This window comes from Peromyscus eremicus, chromosome 3, assembly GCF_949786415.1.
Source record: "Peromyscus eremicus chromosome 3, PerEre_H2_v1, whole genome shotgun sequence".
Taxonomy (NCBI): domain Eukaryota; kingdom Metazoa; phylum Chordata; class Mammalia; order Rodentia; family Cricetidae; genus Peromyscus; species Peromyscus eremicus.
In genome coordinates this window covers 44,412,677-44,429,669 of record NC_081418.1, presented here as the reverse complement: position 1 = coordinate 44,429,669, position 16,993 = coordinate 44,412,677, and the positions used below count along the sequence as shown (strand labels likewise).

Here is a 16,993-nt window from a genome sequence, read left to right as displayed (position 1 = left end):
CACACAATGTTCTGCCCTGGCATCCAGGTGTCTCAGCTACATGGCTATTTCCAAATGTTGTTCAGTGTTTGCCTGTCAATTCCTAACAGTTTGGTAGGAGAACAGGCTCATTTATTGAGTTTCCTCTGGCTTAGGCACATTGTAGATTCAAAATGCATAATAGCAGACACATGCCGGGCGGTGGTGGCGCACGCCTTTAATCCCAGCACTCGGGAGGCAGAGGCAGGCGGATCTCTGTGAGTTCGAGGCCAGCCTGGGCTACCAAGTGAGTTCCAGGAAAAGGCGCAAAGCTACACAGAGAAACCCTGTCTCGAAAAACAAAAACAAAAACAAAAAACAAACAAACAAACAAACAAAAAATAGCAGACACATTGTGGTAAATGTGAATGTTATAAGGAGAGGGGGAATCTAAGATGCATTTAGCTTATTCCATGACGTTCATGCTCTTCAGCCCTGCTGGGAAGGGCAACAGCTGTTCAGGGTCTCCTCGGAGCCGGCAGAATCTCCTTCCTCCCCTCTCTTTGTGGCAGCAGACCTGCTTGATGGCGTGAGGTGCTCAGCCTGCTCCTGTTCACTCTTCTGTCCCAGATGTTTCCCCATCACCCTTGTCCTGTATTTTAATTCTCCCTGAGACTTGAACCGACACAAGATAGAGGCCATATCAACTACTGCAGAAAATCTTAATAGTCCTGTTTGTGCTGAGAAGTGCCGAAATAGCCTGAGTCATTTACATGCTCTTCCTTCAGCTTTAAACCAGGACAGAAAGAAGGAACTCCAGCATGATGGGAAATAAACTACTGACAAGAGGTAGGAGTTCCAGAACCAACTTACTTCCTGACCTTCCAGCATTCCCTTAGCCAACAAGGAGCTTGGAGCTTCACTGTCCATAAAATGACCCAGAGGACCCTGGTGTGGTGTGGTGTGGTGTGGTGTGTGTGTGTGTGTGTGTGCGCGTGCGTGCGTGCGTGCGTGCGTGTTTGGAGCTTCATTGCCCATAAAATGACCCGGAGGACCCTGGTGTGGTGTGGTGGTGGTGGTGGTGGTGGTGGTGGTGGTGTGTGTGTGTGTTTGGAGCTTCACTGCCCATAAAATGACCCGGAGGACCCCTGTGTGGTGTGGGTGTGTGGTGTGTGTATGTTTCCCCAGCTCTGTCTGTGAAACAGATTGCAAGAGAAGTTGACTAGCCAATTGTTCTCAATAGTGTGAACATTAAATCTAAATTTAAATGGAACAAATGCAAGTTCATCCAGAGAAAAGAAATTCAGTAGTCTTATAGTAATTGTCTCTGTATTGTTGTCCAATTTATTTGTCAGATCAGTCACACTGAATGCCTTGGCCCAGATAGTGCAGTTTAACTTGCCTTTCTTTTAAAGCAGCTGAGCTTTGTAATGTTAAGGATAAAACAAGATTATATACAAATTCCTGGAACTAGACATTTATTCTCCGTCCTGGAATAAGAAAATAGATACACTTTAGTATAATTGTGCCCTAATTTACACAACTCAAACTGCTTCATGCTTCTTCACACTCTGTGCCACCTTTGCTGTGATTTAGTTAAGAACCACCTGCTCTTCCATGTAATGGTAGTGGTTAGTGGTTGATAGCACTGATCTCTGCTGTGCTGGGTGTGGTAATGAGTGTCCCTTGCTGTCCCATGCCTGGGTATTAGCTTCTGTGTCCTTTACTATGCTGTCCTCTTTCAACTAATTTTGATTTTCCAAGTTTTTTAGCATCATAATGATTATTTGATCAATAGATTCTTTTTTTTTTTTTTTGGTAAAAATTTCATCTTCTAGAATTAGGTTTAGATTTTATCATCAGCTTCTGACCTTGGTTCAGCACGTTCTTTTAGGCATGGTAGGTGTTCATTTTCCATGCATGTCTTTCATAAGCATGTACTAGCAAGAGCTAGAGGAGACTCAAAAGCCGGAAGCCCTAAGAATACATGTCACCTTTGATTTTTAGACACTGGGGACTGTGGTCCTTATTCTTGTTTTAAATGGTTGTTGAGAGCAAAACTCCAACTGGACAGCCTGGACTCTTGAGTTTATTATTTGAGCTCCAGGTTGAAATTTCCTGTTACTCTGTAACATGTGACTTGTAAAACTTTTAACAGGGAGCCTGGTGTAGACAGCAGTGCCCAAGCAAAACAAGCTTAAACCATTTCCAGCTTACATCAGCTGAATATCAGTCCAACCTGAACCAAACCTGAGTTCACAGGCTTCAGAATCCTGTATGTGATGGAGGCTGTGTGTCTTATTTTACATGGAAACACAGGAGTGTGCTTATATATCTCTTACATGTCTCCTTCTAGTTCAGAAATAATGGATCAGAATTTCTAGTTTGGTCTCCAATTAAGAAAGGATTCATTAACTCATACATATGTGGCCACTCTCAATAGTTTTGTGCACTGTCTTTATAGGTCAGCCCTCCTGTCAGGTTATGATACAGCCAGTTCTCAGCCCAATTTTCCAATACATATGGATACTTATTGAGCTAAAGTGTGTTGGCAGGCAGGTACAAAGTTATTCATGGAACCCATTTTGTGAAATCAGTGATGTCCCAATTTTCTGTTCTTTGCTGAAAAGGTTCCCCAGGGGGAAAAGATCTGCTGATCATTGGCTTTAAATGACTACCAATCCTTAGAACAGCCATTCTCAACAGGGGACATTTGGCCATAGCTGGAGACAGATTTGGTCATGATCCTCTTGGGCTATGTAGGTCAGAGTCAGAGATGCTGCTGCACATACTGTGATGCACAGGACAGCTTCCACAGCAAGGAGTCACTTGGTCCACATGTCAGAAGGGTCCCAAGTAAAGATCTTCACCTTCAGTCAGTGACTTGATACAAGACATACTGTTCTTTACATCCCTATGCTGCAGGCCTTGTTGGAGACTCATAGCCTGTTAACACTGGAAGGAGGATCTGCATATAATATTGTAGCCAGCTTTCAAATATTTGACAACTTTATTTGCCAATAACCCCTATCTATGGCCTGGAGAGATGACTCAGTAGTTAATAGTGCTATTGAAGAGGACTGGAGTTTGGTCCCTAGACCTCATGTTCTATGGCTCATAACCAACTTTGACTCCTGCTCAGAGCATGTAACACTTACCTTACACTTGCACACATATGCATAAATTAAAAATAAGTCTTTAAAAATAGAAAGAACCCATATCTAACATGTTTCATAGTTAATGGACATGTTCACTAATAAAATCCCACTTCCACCAGCCATTGTACTAATTAGCAAAGCATCATTGTTGATCAAGACATGGTTGAATGATGTTCTTTGTAGATACTCCCTTCACACTCTGAGCATTCATTTAGCTTTGGGGTCCTACTAGGAAGATTGGCTTTCATTCCTGAGTATGAGATGCTGGCACTGCCTTGTTCTGCTCTTAGCCTGAGTAACACATCCACATGATAGGCAGTGTGTGTGCTATGGTGTTTTGAAGTAAGTCTCTGTGTTCCTCCCCAACAGCTGTGTTTGCTTTGCATTCACCTTTCAGTGCAGCAGCCACTCCATCCTGACTGCTGCTTTTGTGGGAATATTGTCTTAGTTTGAGCCAAGGATATAGACAGAGGAGCAAAGCCCTGCCTCATTGCTGCCCCAGAGAGCTGAGAGCTAAGGACAGGGGCAGTGGTGAGAAAACACATGCAAAAGAAGACAAAGTTTTGAAAGAACTACTATACAAGGTGTTTTGAAAGGTTTTATCAGATGCAAAGATGAAAGATGTGATATGGCAGAAACTGTGTGCAGCAGCATGGAAGCATGGCCTGATATGGGCACTGGTGCTGGTCAGTTCATGGTTAGATGGAGACTTAGCAGGGCCAGGGTACAGATCCAGGCCTCCTCCTCACCAACTGGGCTTCCTATTGTACTATAATGTTAATAACAGTAAGCTTTGAATGTAAAATTAAATTAAAAATGTGATAGGAATTTATAGGTTAACCCCCCCCAAAAAAAAAAAACACTAAGAAAATGTTCATATAATTAAGATTTCATTTAATGCTTAATTTATATTTTTGTAAATACCGTGATCGGTAAACTAATTTGAAGAGAGAACTGCAGTATGTGATGCGAACACCACTGTCTTAAACACATGCCTCAGTCCATCTCTTCTGTTCATTGTTGGTCTTAGTCTTTGGTTTACAGAGTTGCTGTATTTGCACCTGCTTTCTTTCTCCCAGAGAATAAACAGCAGGAGGAACAGAGGACGTTTACAGTTGGCTTTTCCTAGTATGTGATTAGTACAAAAAGTGGAAAAGGAGAATAGGGTTCTTGAAACCCTGTGAGGACAGAAAAAGCAAAAGAAACTGACTTCATCCGATCCTGGGGGCTTGTTTGAGTTCTCGAATTCAACTAAAGGAGTCTCTTAGACTTCCAGCCTCTAGCCAAGAAGCTGTTTGAAATGGATAGTGCTTAGATAAGGAAAATCAGTTTTCTTCAATGGGAGTGAGATGGGGTCTATCAACCACACTCCATGGGAAGTCCCATGCTCAGGAGTAGTTGGTGAAAACAAACCAGACTCCATATTTTTTTGTGCTTTTATGTTTGCTCTTTATTTTTTAGGAGACAGACATAAAATTGGGTGAGCAGGGAGTGGGGCTGGATCTAGAAGGAGTTAGAAGAGAGGAAAAAATATGATCGAAATATATTATATGAAAAATTAAAAAGAAATTGTGTTAGAAGGGTAGACTTTGATCATATCTGTTTTCAACCTAATCAGTTATTCCATAGTAGACATTAATCTAGTTGAACATCCTAAGCTAGGACTTATATGTAGCTTATAGTTTTGCCTCTTAGCAGTCACTCAAAAGTGTAACAGTGACCAGAGGCCAGCCCCATGTAAGTTTACTGAGATGAGCTAATCTCGAAGGTCACATTTGGGTGTGGTTTAGAAAATGCTGCTTTAAGTATAATTCCTTGTTAATGCATGCCACCAGTGTCTGACTCCCCATAGCTCTGGCAAACACCTGACAGAGAGGACTTAGGGAAGGGTTAGGTATATTAGGCTCACACCTTCATCACAGTAGTAGGGATGTGTGCCTGCATTGGCTCACTCCTCTCTCCTCTTATTCCACCTGAGCCCACAACTGATGGCTGGTACTGTCTACATTCCGGCCAGGTCATCCCTTCTACTTAATCTTCTCTTGGAAATGAGTACACAGAAACAAGGAGAAGTGTGCTCTCCTGGTCTCCCATGTGCTTTTCTGTAGTCAGGTTAACGCTGGACATTAGCCATTAAGTCTCTTAATAAAGGCTCAGTGAATCCCATGTAGTTTCCCATTTATAACAGAAGTCTAGTGCTCACCCAATTGAGTACATGGTCACTTTGGCACCTTGTTTTTATTCAGTGGTCATGTTCTATAGCTTACAATGCATTCTTGAAGTGTGTGGTAAACTATACGCTTTGATATTTGTTTTTTTCTTTTTATATGAGCATATAATTTTATTGAGATAATATATATTAATCTTCACACATAATTTTGACAAGAATAAAGTTCCACTCTTGCTCTTATTTGCTTACCTTCCTATATGAGTTGTGAGGACAGATAGAGCTGCCTGCCACAGATTATCCCTATCATTGTGAACCCTGAATCACTCCCAGCTCATTATGTCTGTATTTTAGAAGGGTTGAAGATTTAGAGTGAAAGAAAATGTGGTGATAGGGTGTGCCTGTTGAGAACTCTTTTAAAAAGTTGCCTTTTCTTAGCCCTGGTAGTGTCTGCATTCATGGTATCATCTTAGGGACACCGAGCAGGTACCAGCTTCGCTTTCCGCCCTGAGTTTTCAACATCAGCCCTGGCATTTCTAGGGCTTTCATATGCCTATACTGTGACCAAATCATTGTGACATCACCAAGTTCTTAGTGCCGTCATCTTGTGCCATCTGTGAGCCATACCACAGCTAAGAGGGCATAGCAATGCCAAAAAGTTTGAGCTATGAAGAGTTTCCAAAGAATATACGTGGGAAGGTAAAGTTCTTATCAACACACTATGTCTTGCCCATGTCCCTATGTTCTCTTGTATTGACATTATTGTATCTTTTGTTGTGAAGCACCTTCAAACTTTTTCTGAAAAGAGACAAGTCTATAAAGAGGTAAGTGTGTGTCTGTCAATGTTTAGTGACCAACACTAGTTAAAACATCAAAATATTTGTTTGGGGTTCATAAAATTTGATTTCCTTTTTTTTTGATTGTCTTGATTATGGGAGATTGGATTTCCATAACAATCTACATTAGCATATTCTGTCATATTTTCAAGCTCAATCATGTTGTCCCAAACCTAGCATAATCTGAAAACAAATCAGTGTAGGTTTTTTCTAGGAATAGCTAAAGGAGGTGGGCAAAGACTTTATATTCATCTTTCTCTCAGGAAATGATCCCACCTTAACAGCAAATAATGTTCTAATCTTCTTTGTTTTTATTTGTTCATTTGCAACGATTCTGTGTCTGAAGTTTTATTTCTTTGCAGTCCATTTACTGCTTTCTCTTAAGCTGAGTGTGACTCTCCATACTCAGCAGCCATTAGCTTAGCCAACATATCCTCGGCTTATTTAAGTTTCAGGATTCATATCGTGTGACTTTTCTGCCCAGCATCCTATTAACTGTTTGAAAGCAATGTGTCATTGAAGTGTTGTGGCCATGTTTCTTGCTTTGTTATTCTCCCCAGTGGATCTCCAGCTATTGATTCTGTTTGCAGTTGAGGGAAGATTTGTGATGTTGCCTCTACTTTGATGCTGTCGGGTCTTTGGTGATAGCTCCCTCTTAGGTCTTCAGTGTGTTTCCGACATTTGGTGTGTTGCTTTCAAACTTTTTCGAGCATTATATCTTTGCACATCCTTTATTTAGGTTGAGAGCAACTCTTCAAAATTAAATTTGTTCACTCTTCTATGTTCAGAATAGATTCAACAATACACTTGTAATATTGAATTTCCTTAGTGTTTTAAAAATATCCTTATGGTACATACTCATTGCATTTTTTTTCCAGGTCAATCTTAACCATCTAAACAAATTTTTTTTTTTGTGGTACTCTTATTTTAATAACCATGTTGGGTTTCCTTTGAGTAGAAGGAAAAGCAGGTGTTAGTATATTAAGGGTATAGAAGTAATTTCTCTGATATTATAACTGTTCAGGTTGTTAAGTTTTGAAGTTGTATAATATAATTACTTAATACTTTACTCTTTAACTCTCAATATCAGAGGCCAGGCATAGTAAGGCACACCTTCAATCCCATCACTCAGGAGGCAGAGGCAGGCAGATTTCTGAGTTTGAGGTCATCCTGGTCTACAAAGGGAGTTCTAGGAAAGTCAGAGCTGTTACACAGAGAAACCCTTTCTCAAAAAACAAACAAATAAAAATCTCTATTTCAGTTGATGTTTTTATAGTTCAGATAAATGTATTCATACTGATATTTAAGTTTCTTTCCGGTTATAGAAGTAAGATCTATTCATTGTGGATAATAAAGAATAGTCCAGATAAGAAATATTGCCTCATTGTACATCATAACCACTGCTAGCATTTCAGCATGGTTTACACTTCTTTATACATCTTTATAACACACACTCCATTTTTTGTCCTCCACCTCTGCTTCCCTCTCCATCCTTTCTTGGTTAAAGTAAAGAACTATCTCTACTTGTATTTAGACTTGTAATCCCCCACTACACACTCAGTTGATATTTTGATTATTTAAAAGGTATTTTCTAAAATATCAGTTTTTAATGATTCCTAATGTCTGATCATGTGGCTAGGTCAACATCTTTGATTTTATTTTTTGCCAAAATCTTTGTAATTACTTTTCTATTTTTGGCCTTATCTTATTTCCTTAAACTCTGTTGCTTTTACTTTGTTGTCCATTTACATAATTCTTTTTCTTAGATATATGAACTTTTTTATCTTGTCTTAATATCTGCTATAGTTGAATACTTTAAAGTAAAATTATCTTGTCAGTAAGAGTAACAATAATATTTATGGACAACTATTGCCATGTTACACTTGGGCTGGACATTTTCTAGAATATCTATTTTTTTCTATTTCAGAAGTGTTTAAGATATACTTGTTGTTACTAGTCTTTCCCCCTCACTTTTTAGTGCATGTATTTTTTTTTTTTGTTTTTGTTTTTTCGAGACAGGGTTTCTCTGTGTAGCTTTGCGCCTTTTCCTGGAACTCACTTGGTAGCCCAGGCTGGCCTCTAACTCACAGAGATCCGCCTGGCTCTGCCTCCCGAGTGCTGGGATTAAAGGCGTGTGCCACCACCGCCTGGCACATGTATTATTTTTTAGTGTATATATTATTTAGGTATCCGATTGATTTGGGGTTTGTCTCCTTACAGCCTAGCCGCCCTGCAGTGATTGTATTCTCAGGCTGCCAGAATTGCTAAGAAAGTCTCCAAATAGAGGAAGTTCACATTTTTGTGGCTGTGTACAATTTTAAGAATTGCTATGTGTTGTCAAATTAATGCCTGAAATGCTTAGACCATTTATATATCTGACCAGAAATATAGATGAAAACGCACTTTCCTGTGTTCTTGCCAGTATTGATGATTATAATCTTATATTTTGTCAATTTGGAAGATGAATAATACAACACTTTTTAATATACATTCTTTGATTCTGCACCTGTATTGTTTTTTGTACCATTATTATCTGTAAGTGGATGTGAATTGTGTCACTTTTGGCTTTTGTTAAGAAGGATAAGGTTTACTATTTAAATGAAGTTCCTTTTGTATTAATGATGTTAACTTTCACAGTTATATCTTCGTGTTTTTACCCTCTTTGTCACTGGCCTATTTATTATTATTATTATTATTATTATTATTATTATTATTATTATTATTTTGGTCTATGAGTGTTCTTGTGAATGCAGTCATTTTTAGTTTTATTTATTTGTATTTTTAGTATGCATATTGAATTTAGTTTTTTCTCTTTAGATCAATCGTTCTTAACCTGTGGGTTGTGACCACTTTGGGAGATGGGTGTTTTACGACTCTTTCACAGAGGTCACTAAGACCATTGGAAAACACAGATATTTAAATTATGATTCATAACAGTAGTAAATGATAGTTATGAAGTAGCCACGAAAATAATTTTATGATTGGGGGATCACCGCAACATGAGGAACTGTATAAAAGGGTCACAACATTAGGAAGGTTGAGAACACATATTTAGATATTTTTTCTCACTTTGCATTATTTGTCAAAGCTTTTTCCTACATTTTTTCCTTTGTGATCCTAAAAGATTAGTAAAGCTTTTACCGTACCTACCAAGAAAATATAGATTATTTACTTGCATGTGAATGTCTTTTTATTTAAGAATAACCGTATGTTTCTTATTATTCATATGATTTCAAGTAGCATAAACATGTCATTTGAAACCTTGTACTTAACCTTTAAGAGCACAGTAACACTTAAATTTATTCTAAATTAGCACATCTTGTATTTCCCCGTTCTTATGAGGATTATTTTGGTTTGTATTTTAATGTCTTCTGTCAAATTTAAGGGGAAAGTGGTGTGTATATATATATATATATATATATGTAGATATTGCTCAATATCTGTTTATTTTTTAACATGCTGCAGGATATTGAAGATAAAGTAAGTAACAACAACAAAACCTACAAATGAGCAAATGGATTAATATAAACTAAACAAAAACTTGACTGAACAGTTACTGTTGTAGAGTGAGCCAGGCTACACTTTACAAAGGAATATGAGACATGTACAAAGATGGAAATGCCAAAATACATTGATTTCTTCTAAGTAGCAGTCAAACATCTATTTTTCCTTCACTGAACATAAAACTCTTACTATAATAACGTGGTTACTGTGAAGTAATATTATAAAGAGAGGTCTTTTCAGTTTCAGGACCAAAGATCACTTTAGCATAATTATGGAAACCGAACAACAGTTTAAAAATGTGTGTATGCATTCTAACTAACCTTGACATCCACAAGTAGAAATCTTCATTAGTTTTATAAGGAATTGCAGAGTATTGCTTTTTTAAGTTTATAAAATAAGTTCTTGTAAATTGCTATTATAACTAGATGTCTTAAGTTACTTTATTTTACTTATTATCTTAAAATTTTCAAATGAAGACTAAGTCATCATTATGGTTTCTCCATACTTTAAGCTGCTATTTCTTCATGTGTAAGGAAATGAAATGAACACATGCATCTACATACAGATTGCACCGATCATTTAAGGGTTCTCCAGTGTAAGGTTCATGTGCGTGTGCTATTCAGGCAGTGTTTTGATTATTTATTCAGGATTAGCAAGCATGTATCTAATTTCAGGAATCAGATCAAAGTTTCATTGTGCAGACTATTAATCCTTAAAATTACTCTTTGAAAGATAAGTTAAATAAGACAGTCTGCTGTACACTGTATTCTGACATTTCCAAATACATTTGGACAAAGTAGGACACAGCTGTTACAGTAAGAAAAAACACAATACAGTTTCATTCTTTACATATAAATGAAGCAATCATCATCATATTAATATTTTTCTATGGCAGAGACCTAATAGACTGCAATGAACGTCAGCTCTGTATATATTCATAATGCAGTTTCTGCCTGAATTTTGCTTCGTGGTTGCTGTTTTTGCTTTTTCTCAATATAGTATACTCCTCGTGTCTTTTTTAGGCTCGGCAGCTGGAAGAGAAAGATCGACTGATACGGAAGCAGGATGCCTTCTACAAAGAGCAGCTGGCCAGACTGGAGGAGAGGGTATGGCTCTTTCTTGTCATCGCTTCTCTTCTCTTTGCATCCGTAGCTCCCCCTGTATTTGTTTAAAAACCAACAATTAGCACTACAGTTGCTCATCCTGGTTAAGAAGTGAGGAGGCCAAGCAGCTATGTCATTGTCTCCAAGAATGTCATTTTGTGTATGTTTGTGAGGTTGGGTTATTGTTTGTTGTGTTTTCTGTACCCAAGAACTCCCTCACTTAATTTATCTTATATAATGTTGTAATCTGCCTCTCCCCAGGCCAAATAGCAGCCATTTTTTTTAACTTCCCTAAACATTGTTTATAGTACATTTGAGTGCATTCTTGGACGTGGTACTGCTATTTGTCGTCTTGGGGATTTTAGATGTTGTTTGTTCATCTGTTTTCTTTGTGTCTTTGAAACATTGTCTGTCTTGAATTCACTACACATCTAAGGATGAATTTGAACTTCTAATCCTCCTGCCTACACTTTAGTGCTAGGATTACACATGTATGCCAACACACTTGGCTTGAGGTGGTCCTGTTTTGAAGGATATGCTGTCAATGAAAACCCCATTTTGTTGCAGTTACAGCTTACAATTCAGTGTCTCCTTCAAGAATGGTAACAGGAGCTAAAAATATGTAGGGCTTAGAGGGGAGATTTAAGTGAGGAGGCATATGCCTAGTCAGCCTGTATTTAAAAACGGACCAAAACACAGCAGAGGGATCGGGACTAGAGGAATACAAGACAATGGCTTAAGGATGATGTTTTAACATTTTGTCAGAATCCCTGTTCAGTGAAATCGATTTGTTCCTTAGATTACCTTTATATAGAATCCATGGAATTGCAAAGTGATCCAAAATTTATTTAGAATATGACATTTGATCAAATGTAGGGAAAGAAAGAAATGCAGCATTTAATTCTGCTCAGTGTAGCTATTTGTATTTCAAACATATCTCCTTGTCTCCTTCCCTGTTGCAGGTCAGCACATCTTGACACTTGCACATCTGATGTGTGTCAGGTGCTGGTTTTTGTGCCCTAGATGTGTAAGCTAAATGTCTACTTTCATGGAGCTTAAAGTCAGTTATACATAGTATATGGCAGCATAGATGATAAGGAAAATAATAACTTAGCAGGACATAGGTGTCCCTCAGCCAAGTGTAAGCCTGGGGTTGCATGAAGAAGGAAGATCTATATAATGGGATAGCAAGGAACAGGCCTTTAGTCACAGGGAAGTAAGCCAGGGTCACTCCTGAGATTGGGGTGTACTAGGCACATATGGGAAGGACCGAAGAAGCCTGTCCATCAGCAAACAGGTGGCTATCTTGGGCAAAAGTTGAAGCAAGGGAGGCTTGACAAGAGATTAATTTAGAATTGGGATGGCAAGCCAGGCATGGTGGCACACACCAGTTAGCTCAGCACTTGGGAGATGAATTCAGGAGGATCAGGAGTTCAAAGTCCTCCTCAGCTACACAGCAGGTTTAAGGTTACAGTGAGCTACATGAGAACCCTATGGGATTGGGGTTGCAGGGGAGGGAGGAGGTAATTGGATGGACATGGCTACTAGGCTGCCAGCAGTGACGATGAAAATGTTTCTGATTGTGTACCTTCACCAAAGGGAGAGACCAGATTTGAGCATAGTTTTGAAAATGAGTAAAAGAAAGGGTTAGATATAATCTAGGTCTAGTGTTATAACTAAGAAGGTAGATGTGTCTATAGGGGAAGATTATACAGATATCACTTAGGATATGGGTGGTAGAGTATATAAGGGGTTTGGTTTGGGAATTATTTATGGTGCTCCTTAAAATGTTCAAATAGAGACGTTGAGTAGACATACTATGGAATCATTCAGAGAATGAATCAGTGATAAAATCCCCACAGTATTTTAGCTTACTTGTAGGCTTTAATTCATCCTCTTATGTCTCCCTCTGTAATGTAGAAGTGAAAGGGACTATATGTGTACTGAAGTTCAAATCTTGTTTAATTTTACATCATAAAATTTAAAAAAATTAATCATACATTCTTAGGACTGTCCCAACCAGCAAGTGAGCCTGACTTGATATGTAAGTTGCAATCTTCAGAAGTGCCACTTAAAGAACCAGTTCTGACGTCATTGTCTTTTTTTCACAGACTATGTAATGAAAATCCTAGCCTCTCAGTTTCTCCAGCCGCTAGGAGGAGGGAGTATTATTTGTATCACTGGCTTGTTAAAATGATCTGAATAAAGGAGTGTAGCATGCATAATACCTTGAGTTCAATCTCAAGTAATACCCCTGCCAAAATAAAAGATGACAGGACAGCTCTTTACAAACTGGCCAGAACTTATCAAATGGAGCTGTTTTCATCATAGGACACACACACACACACACACACACACACACACACACACACACACATAATTTTTTTTCATCGTCCATAAGATTCCAGTAGTTGTAAAATCACTTAAATGTCAGTCAGCCTCCTCATGACTTCTACCCAGTTCTGTAAAGCACTGTTTTTGTTTATTATTGATATTCCTAGAGGACCTGTCATTCTGTCCAGGTGGGTTTCATCTATGATTATGTGAAGGATATTCAGTCTGTAACTAGGCATTTTGTAAAACTCGTGAAGGCATTTTTGTATTGTTAATGGTTGTGAAGGTACACTGTGTAAGCATTTCTATTGGGATTTCTAAACATACTCGGTGTTAAAAAGTATAAAAGTACTGAACTGAATGGTGCTTATAAGAAAAAAATAATGATAATATGAGTGTGGGAATCATCTGTTTACAGTCCAGTCTAGGTTGCTATGGTTTGAGAATGGATTTGAACATGTCTTTTAATCACATGAAATGATAAAACCTTCAATACTCAGTTATTAATGGAGAGAGTGACATCAGCAAGTCTTATGAGGGACTGGGAATGCAGTTCAGTATTAGTGTCTGTCCTGTGTGTGTAAGGCCCTGGGTTCTTGAGGACCACCAAAACCTTCACAAGTCTTAGGATATCATCCCAATGGTGTTCCCTAGGATAGACTAGGAACAGTAAGTATGTATGCCCCACCTTTGCATGATTGCTGATCTTAGTCCTTTAACTATCCAGTGTGATACAAATTTCTTCTGCAGTTGTGAACTAGTCAATTTGAGCATATGCAACATGTTCAGTTCTGTAATACAGCCCGGTTTGTTTCTTGATTTTATTTCAGTAAACTATTTATCAGTTAGGTAATTGCCACGTGTCAAGTCTTTTTCTCCTCCCAGCTGTTTATATTAGTGTGTCCACCAGGAGTCTGAGATAGTCTTCTCCTTTCACTAATGTGTGAGGTTTCATAAGTATAATCTTCCCAGACAACAATTTTATTCTTTCTGGAACCAGGATTCCAAAGTCCTAGGTATTGAAACTTTGACAGGTCCTCTTTTCCCAGTCAGTCAAGGTCACAGACTGTCCAGCTAGCTTTGGGACAGATCAGACAGTAAACTGTAGCTCTTGAGAGAGTTAGAAACCTCATGTTTAAATATGTGGCCTGAAGGGAGCTTGAGGAACATGACTCTTACTTAAGAGCCCCAAAGAATATTAACTCCTGGTTGATAGTTTGCCCAGAGGAAGCCTAGAGCAGCCCCTAGAGAAGACTCTGATGTGTTTTCAAGGGACTGATCCAAGTCCCTCCAGCAGTTCTTTTCTATTTTCACAATTTTATTGAGGTATAATTGATTGACAGATCTGTAATGCTTCATACCTCTCTGTGATAATTATACATTTTATAGTAATTGTGATTGAATATATATGTTATGTTAAACACATTTTATAGTTTGTCTCATTTTATCCTCACAAATAACTGTGAGGCTGCCCACTCTGTGAATATCCTGAAGCTGAAAGCAACTTGCCCCAAGAATATAAAGCCAGAAGACTGTCAATAGATCTGGTTTTGAGTCAGCTTCCTCAGCAGCCCTGGGAGCCAGGATGCAGTTGTTTTTAAAATGTCTGAGTTTCTGCTTAAGTTGTTAAGTCTGGCCGGTTAATTCTGTGAGTTAACTCTGTGAGTGCTGACTTAGCACCTCTGCTTCTGGTGCTTCCTAGGACCAGATCTTACTATTTCATTACTGCCTCCTCATAACCTGAATGTATTAAACACTCAAAAATATGTCACTTTCTCCTCAGGATTCCAGAGAAACTTTGACCAAAAAAGACAGTTTTCTTTACCTAGAAACTGCAGTATGATGAAATGCCCAATGGTATTTCACTGTCGGCTTTTGGTGCTTTCCCTTCAGGGAGGAGTCTGTAGTCACTTGAGCAGTTTGGTATCCTTGAGGTGTCCCTGCATTCATCTTGACTCCTGTAGCATAGTCAGCTCTTTCTGCCTTCTGGAAAGAAAATAGTCTTTCTCTTGGTAAATTGTTTTGGTGGATAATTTGTTTGAAATGGGTTGCTGGCACATTCTTAAGGAAAATGTGTTTTTGCCAGCCATTCATTGGTTCTGTGGGAGAAAAGATAGGTTGTCATCAGTTGGAAAACATGAAAGTCAAAGCCACACTAGGTGGAGTTCTTACAGGATGAAGGCCCCTGTATCCCCGGGGCATCTTGAAAACTTGATCCCTTTGAGGGTTCCAGTGTCATACACGTATAACTTTTTACTTTTTAAAATAAAGTTGAATTAATTCTTTGTACTGAACCAACCACTTTGTTCTTGGCTCTCTTAAAGATGATGGGGTTTGGCAGCATGCAGGTGAGCTGTAAAAGCCCTGGTGCCCTTAGGGTCTTATTGTGGTGTAGGTTTAGTGTTCAGATCAACCTGGTCCTGTGGCACATATTACTTGCATTTTATAGACTCCTGGTTTTCAGTAGTGATAATGCATACACTTGCAATAAACTACCTAGAATTAACTCAGAAAGGGAATTGTACCAGCTGGGTGGAAGAGGACATTGAAAGGGAATAATGAAAAAATAAATTACCATTAAGAAGTAAAGTATATTACCAGCTTGTCACCTGGGGAGAGAGTTACTAATTAAATTCTAAGGTCATACTTCCATCAAATGAGCAACTTTTTTAAAGCCCCTCACTTCCAGTGGGGTGGCATGTCTTCAGCAGCATGAGAAAGTGTCGGGCCCATCTGTGTGATTACTTGGTGATGGGATTGCTTCACTTTTTGTCAGTTGATATTTTTACCTATGTTCCTTTGTGGAAAGCTTGGAAGAAGGGTGGAAACAATGCTAACTGATAATCTGAGAAGTAGAATAGGTTATTGGGCACCAGATGTACTACGTATGGGGAGAAACTATTACGTACTTTTACTACCAGATGAAATCTGCCATTGAAAAGTATCTTCCCAGTGAAGCCAGGGTAGCAAAGTAATAGAATCACTAAAATCTGAGATACTAAAATACCAATAATCATTTTGGAAGGGGGAGATATTCAATTGCCTTACTGGATTTCAAACAAACAAAACCTCATCTTTGCTGTTTTCCTCACTGAGACACACTGGAAGCACTTGTCAGTGCTTTGGGGTCAGTGGTAACTCACTGTGGCCAGGAATGTGAGGTGGCACACTCAGCAGGATAGTTGAAAGCAAAGCTCTCCCAGCAGGCCTGCATGGGTCAGCTGGTTTGTACCTGCCACCCTGGAGAGAGACTTTGTTCCTCCACATTTGGGAATTTTGTATTGGCTTCCTAATTCATGTGGAAATCAGGCCAGATTCCCATGGTTTCTGTAGATGAAGAAAATTGCAGAAGCGGATGAGTTCCTGGTCCACACATCCATCCCTTGAAGGAATCCAAGCCACTATCATGTTTGCAGTGCCATTGAGAGTGACAGATCCCAGCAAAGCTGCTTGCAGTATGTTTTATACATTATGAGTTACACTCTAAATAAAAGCTTTTTTTTCAAGTGAAGTTTCTACTAAATGTATTCAGATATTATTAGGTGGAAAAATTAATGCAGCCTAGTCACACCATGGCTTTTGTTACTACAGCTGACACAGCTGTTTATAACTTGGATGCAAACAGTGAGCCATTTTACACTCTGACCTGTTTCTTAGAGGGTTATTATTACAGATATTTTGAAAAGTAGCAAACAATATGAGTTGATGTCACCCAACCCCCTTCACTTGCTATTTCATTCTCTTAGGGGGGAGAAAATCAATACAGTTGAGTAGATATGGGGTCTTTTCAATTCATTATTCAACAAATCCTTCAAGTATGTTGGCTTTTCTGTTAACCTCTCTGAAATTTCAAATGGGAAATGTGGTTTGAGTAACCTTGAAATGCTTTTTTAATCTGGCTTTAAGGATATAAAAGTTACATTTTTTTTTTCC

The 16,993-nt window shown here is 38.6% G+C and overlaps 1 protein-coding gene across 3 annotated transcripts in view; it reads left to right on the top strand.

Moving 5' to 3' along the window:
- Chchd3 (coiled-coil-helix-coiled-coil-helix domain containing 3) overlaps window positions 1–16,993 on the top strand; it is a 278,206-nt gene that overhangs the window by 170,953 nt on the left and 90,260 nt on the right. For all 3 annotated transcript variants that reach the window (XM_059257530.1, XM_059257529.1, XM_059257531.1), the window contains one exon: window positions 10,646–10,729. In XM_059257530.1, coding sequence (XP_059113513.1) covers window positions 10,646–10,729 — 84 coding nt within the window. The remainder of the gene's footprint in view (window positions 1–10,645; window positions 10,730–16,993) is intronic.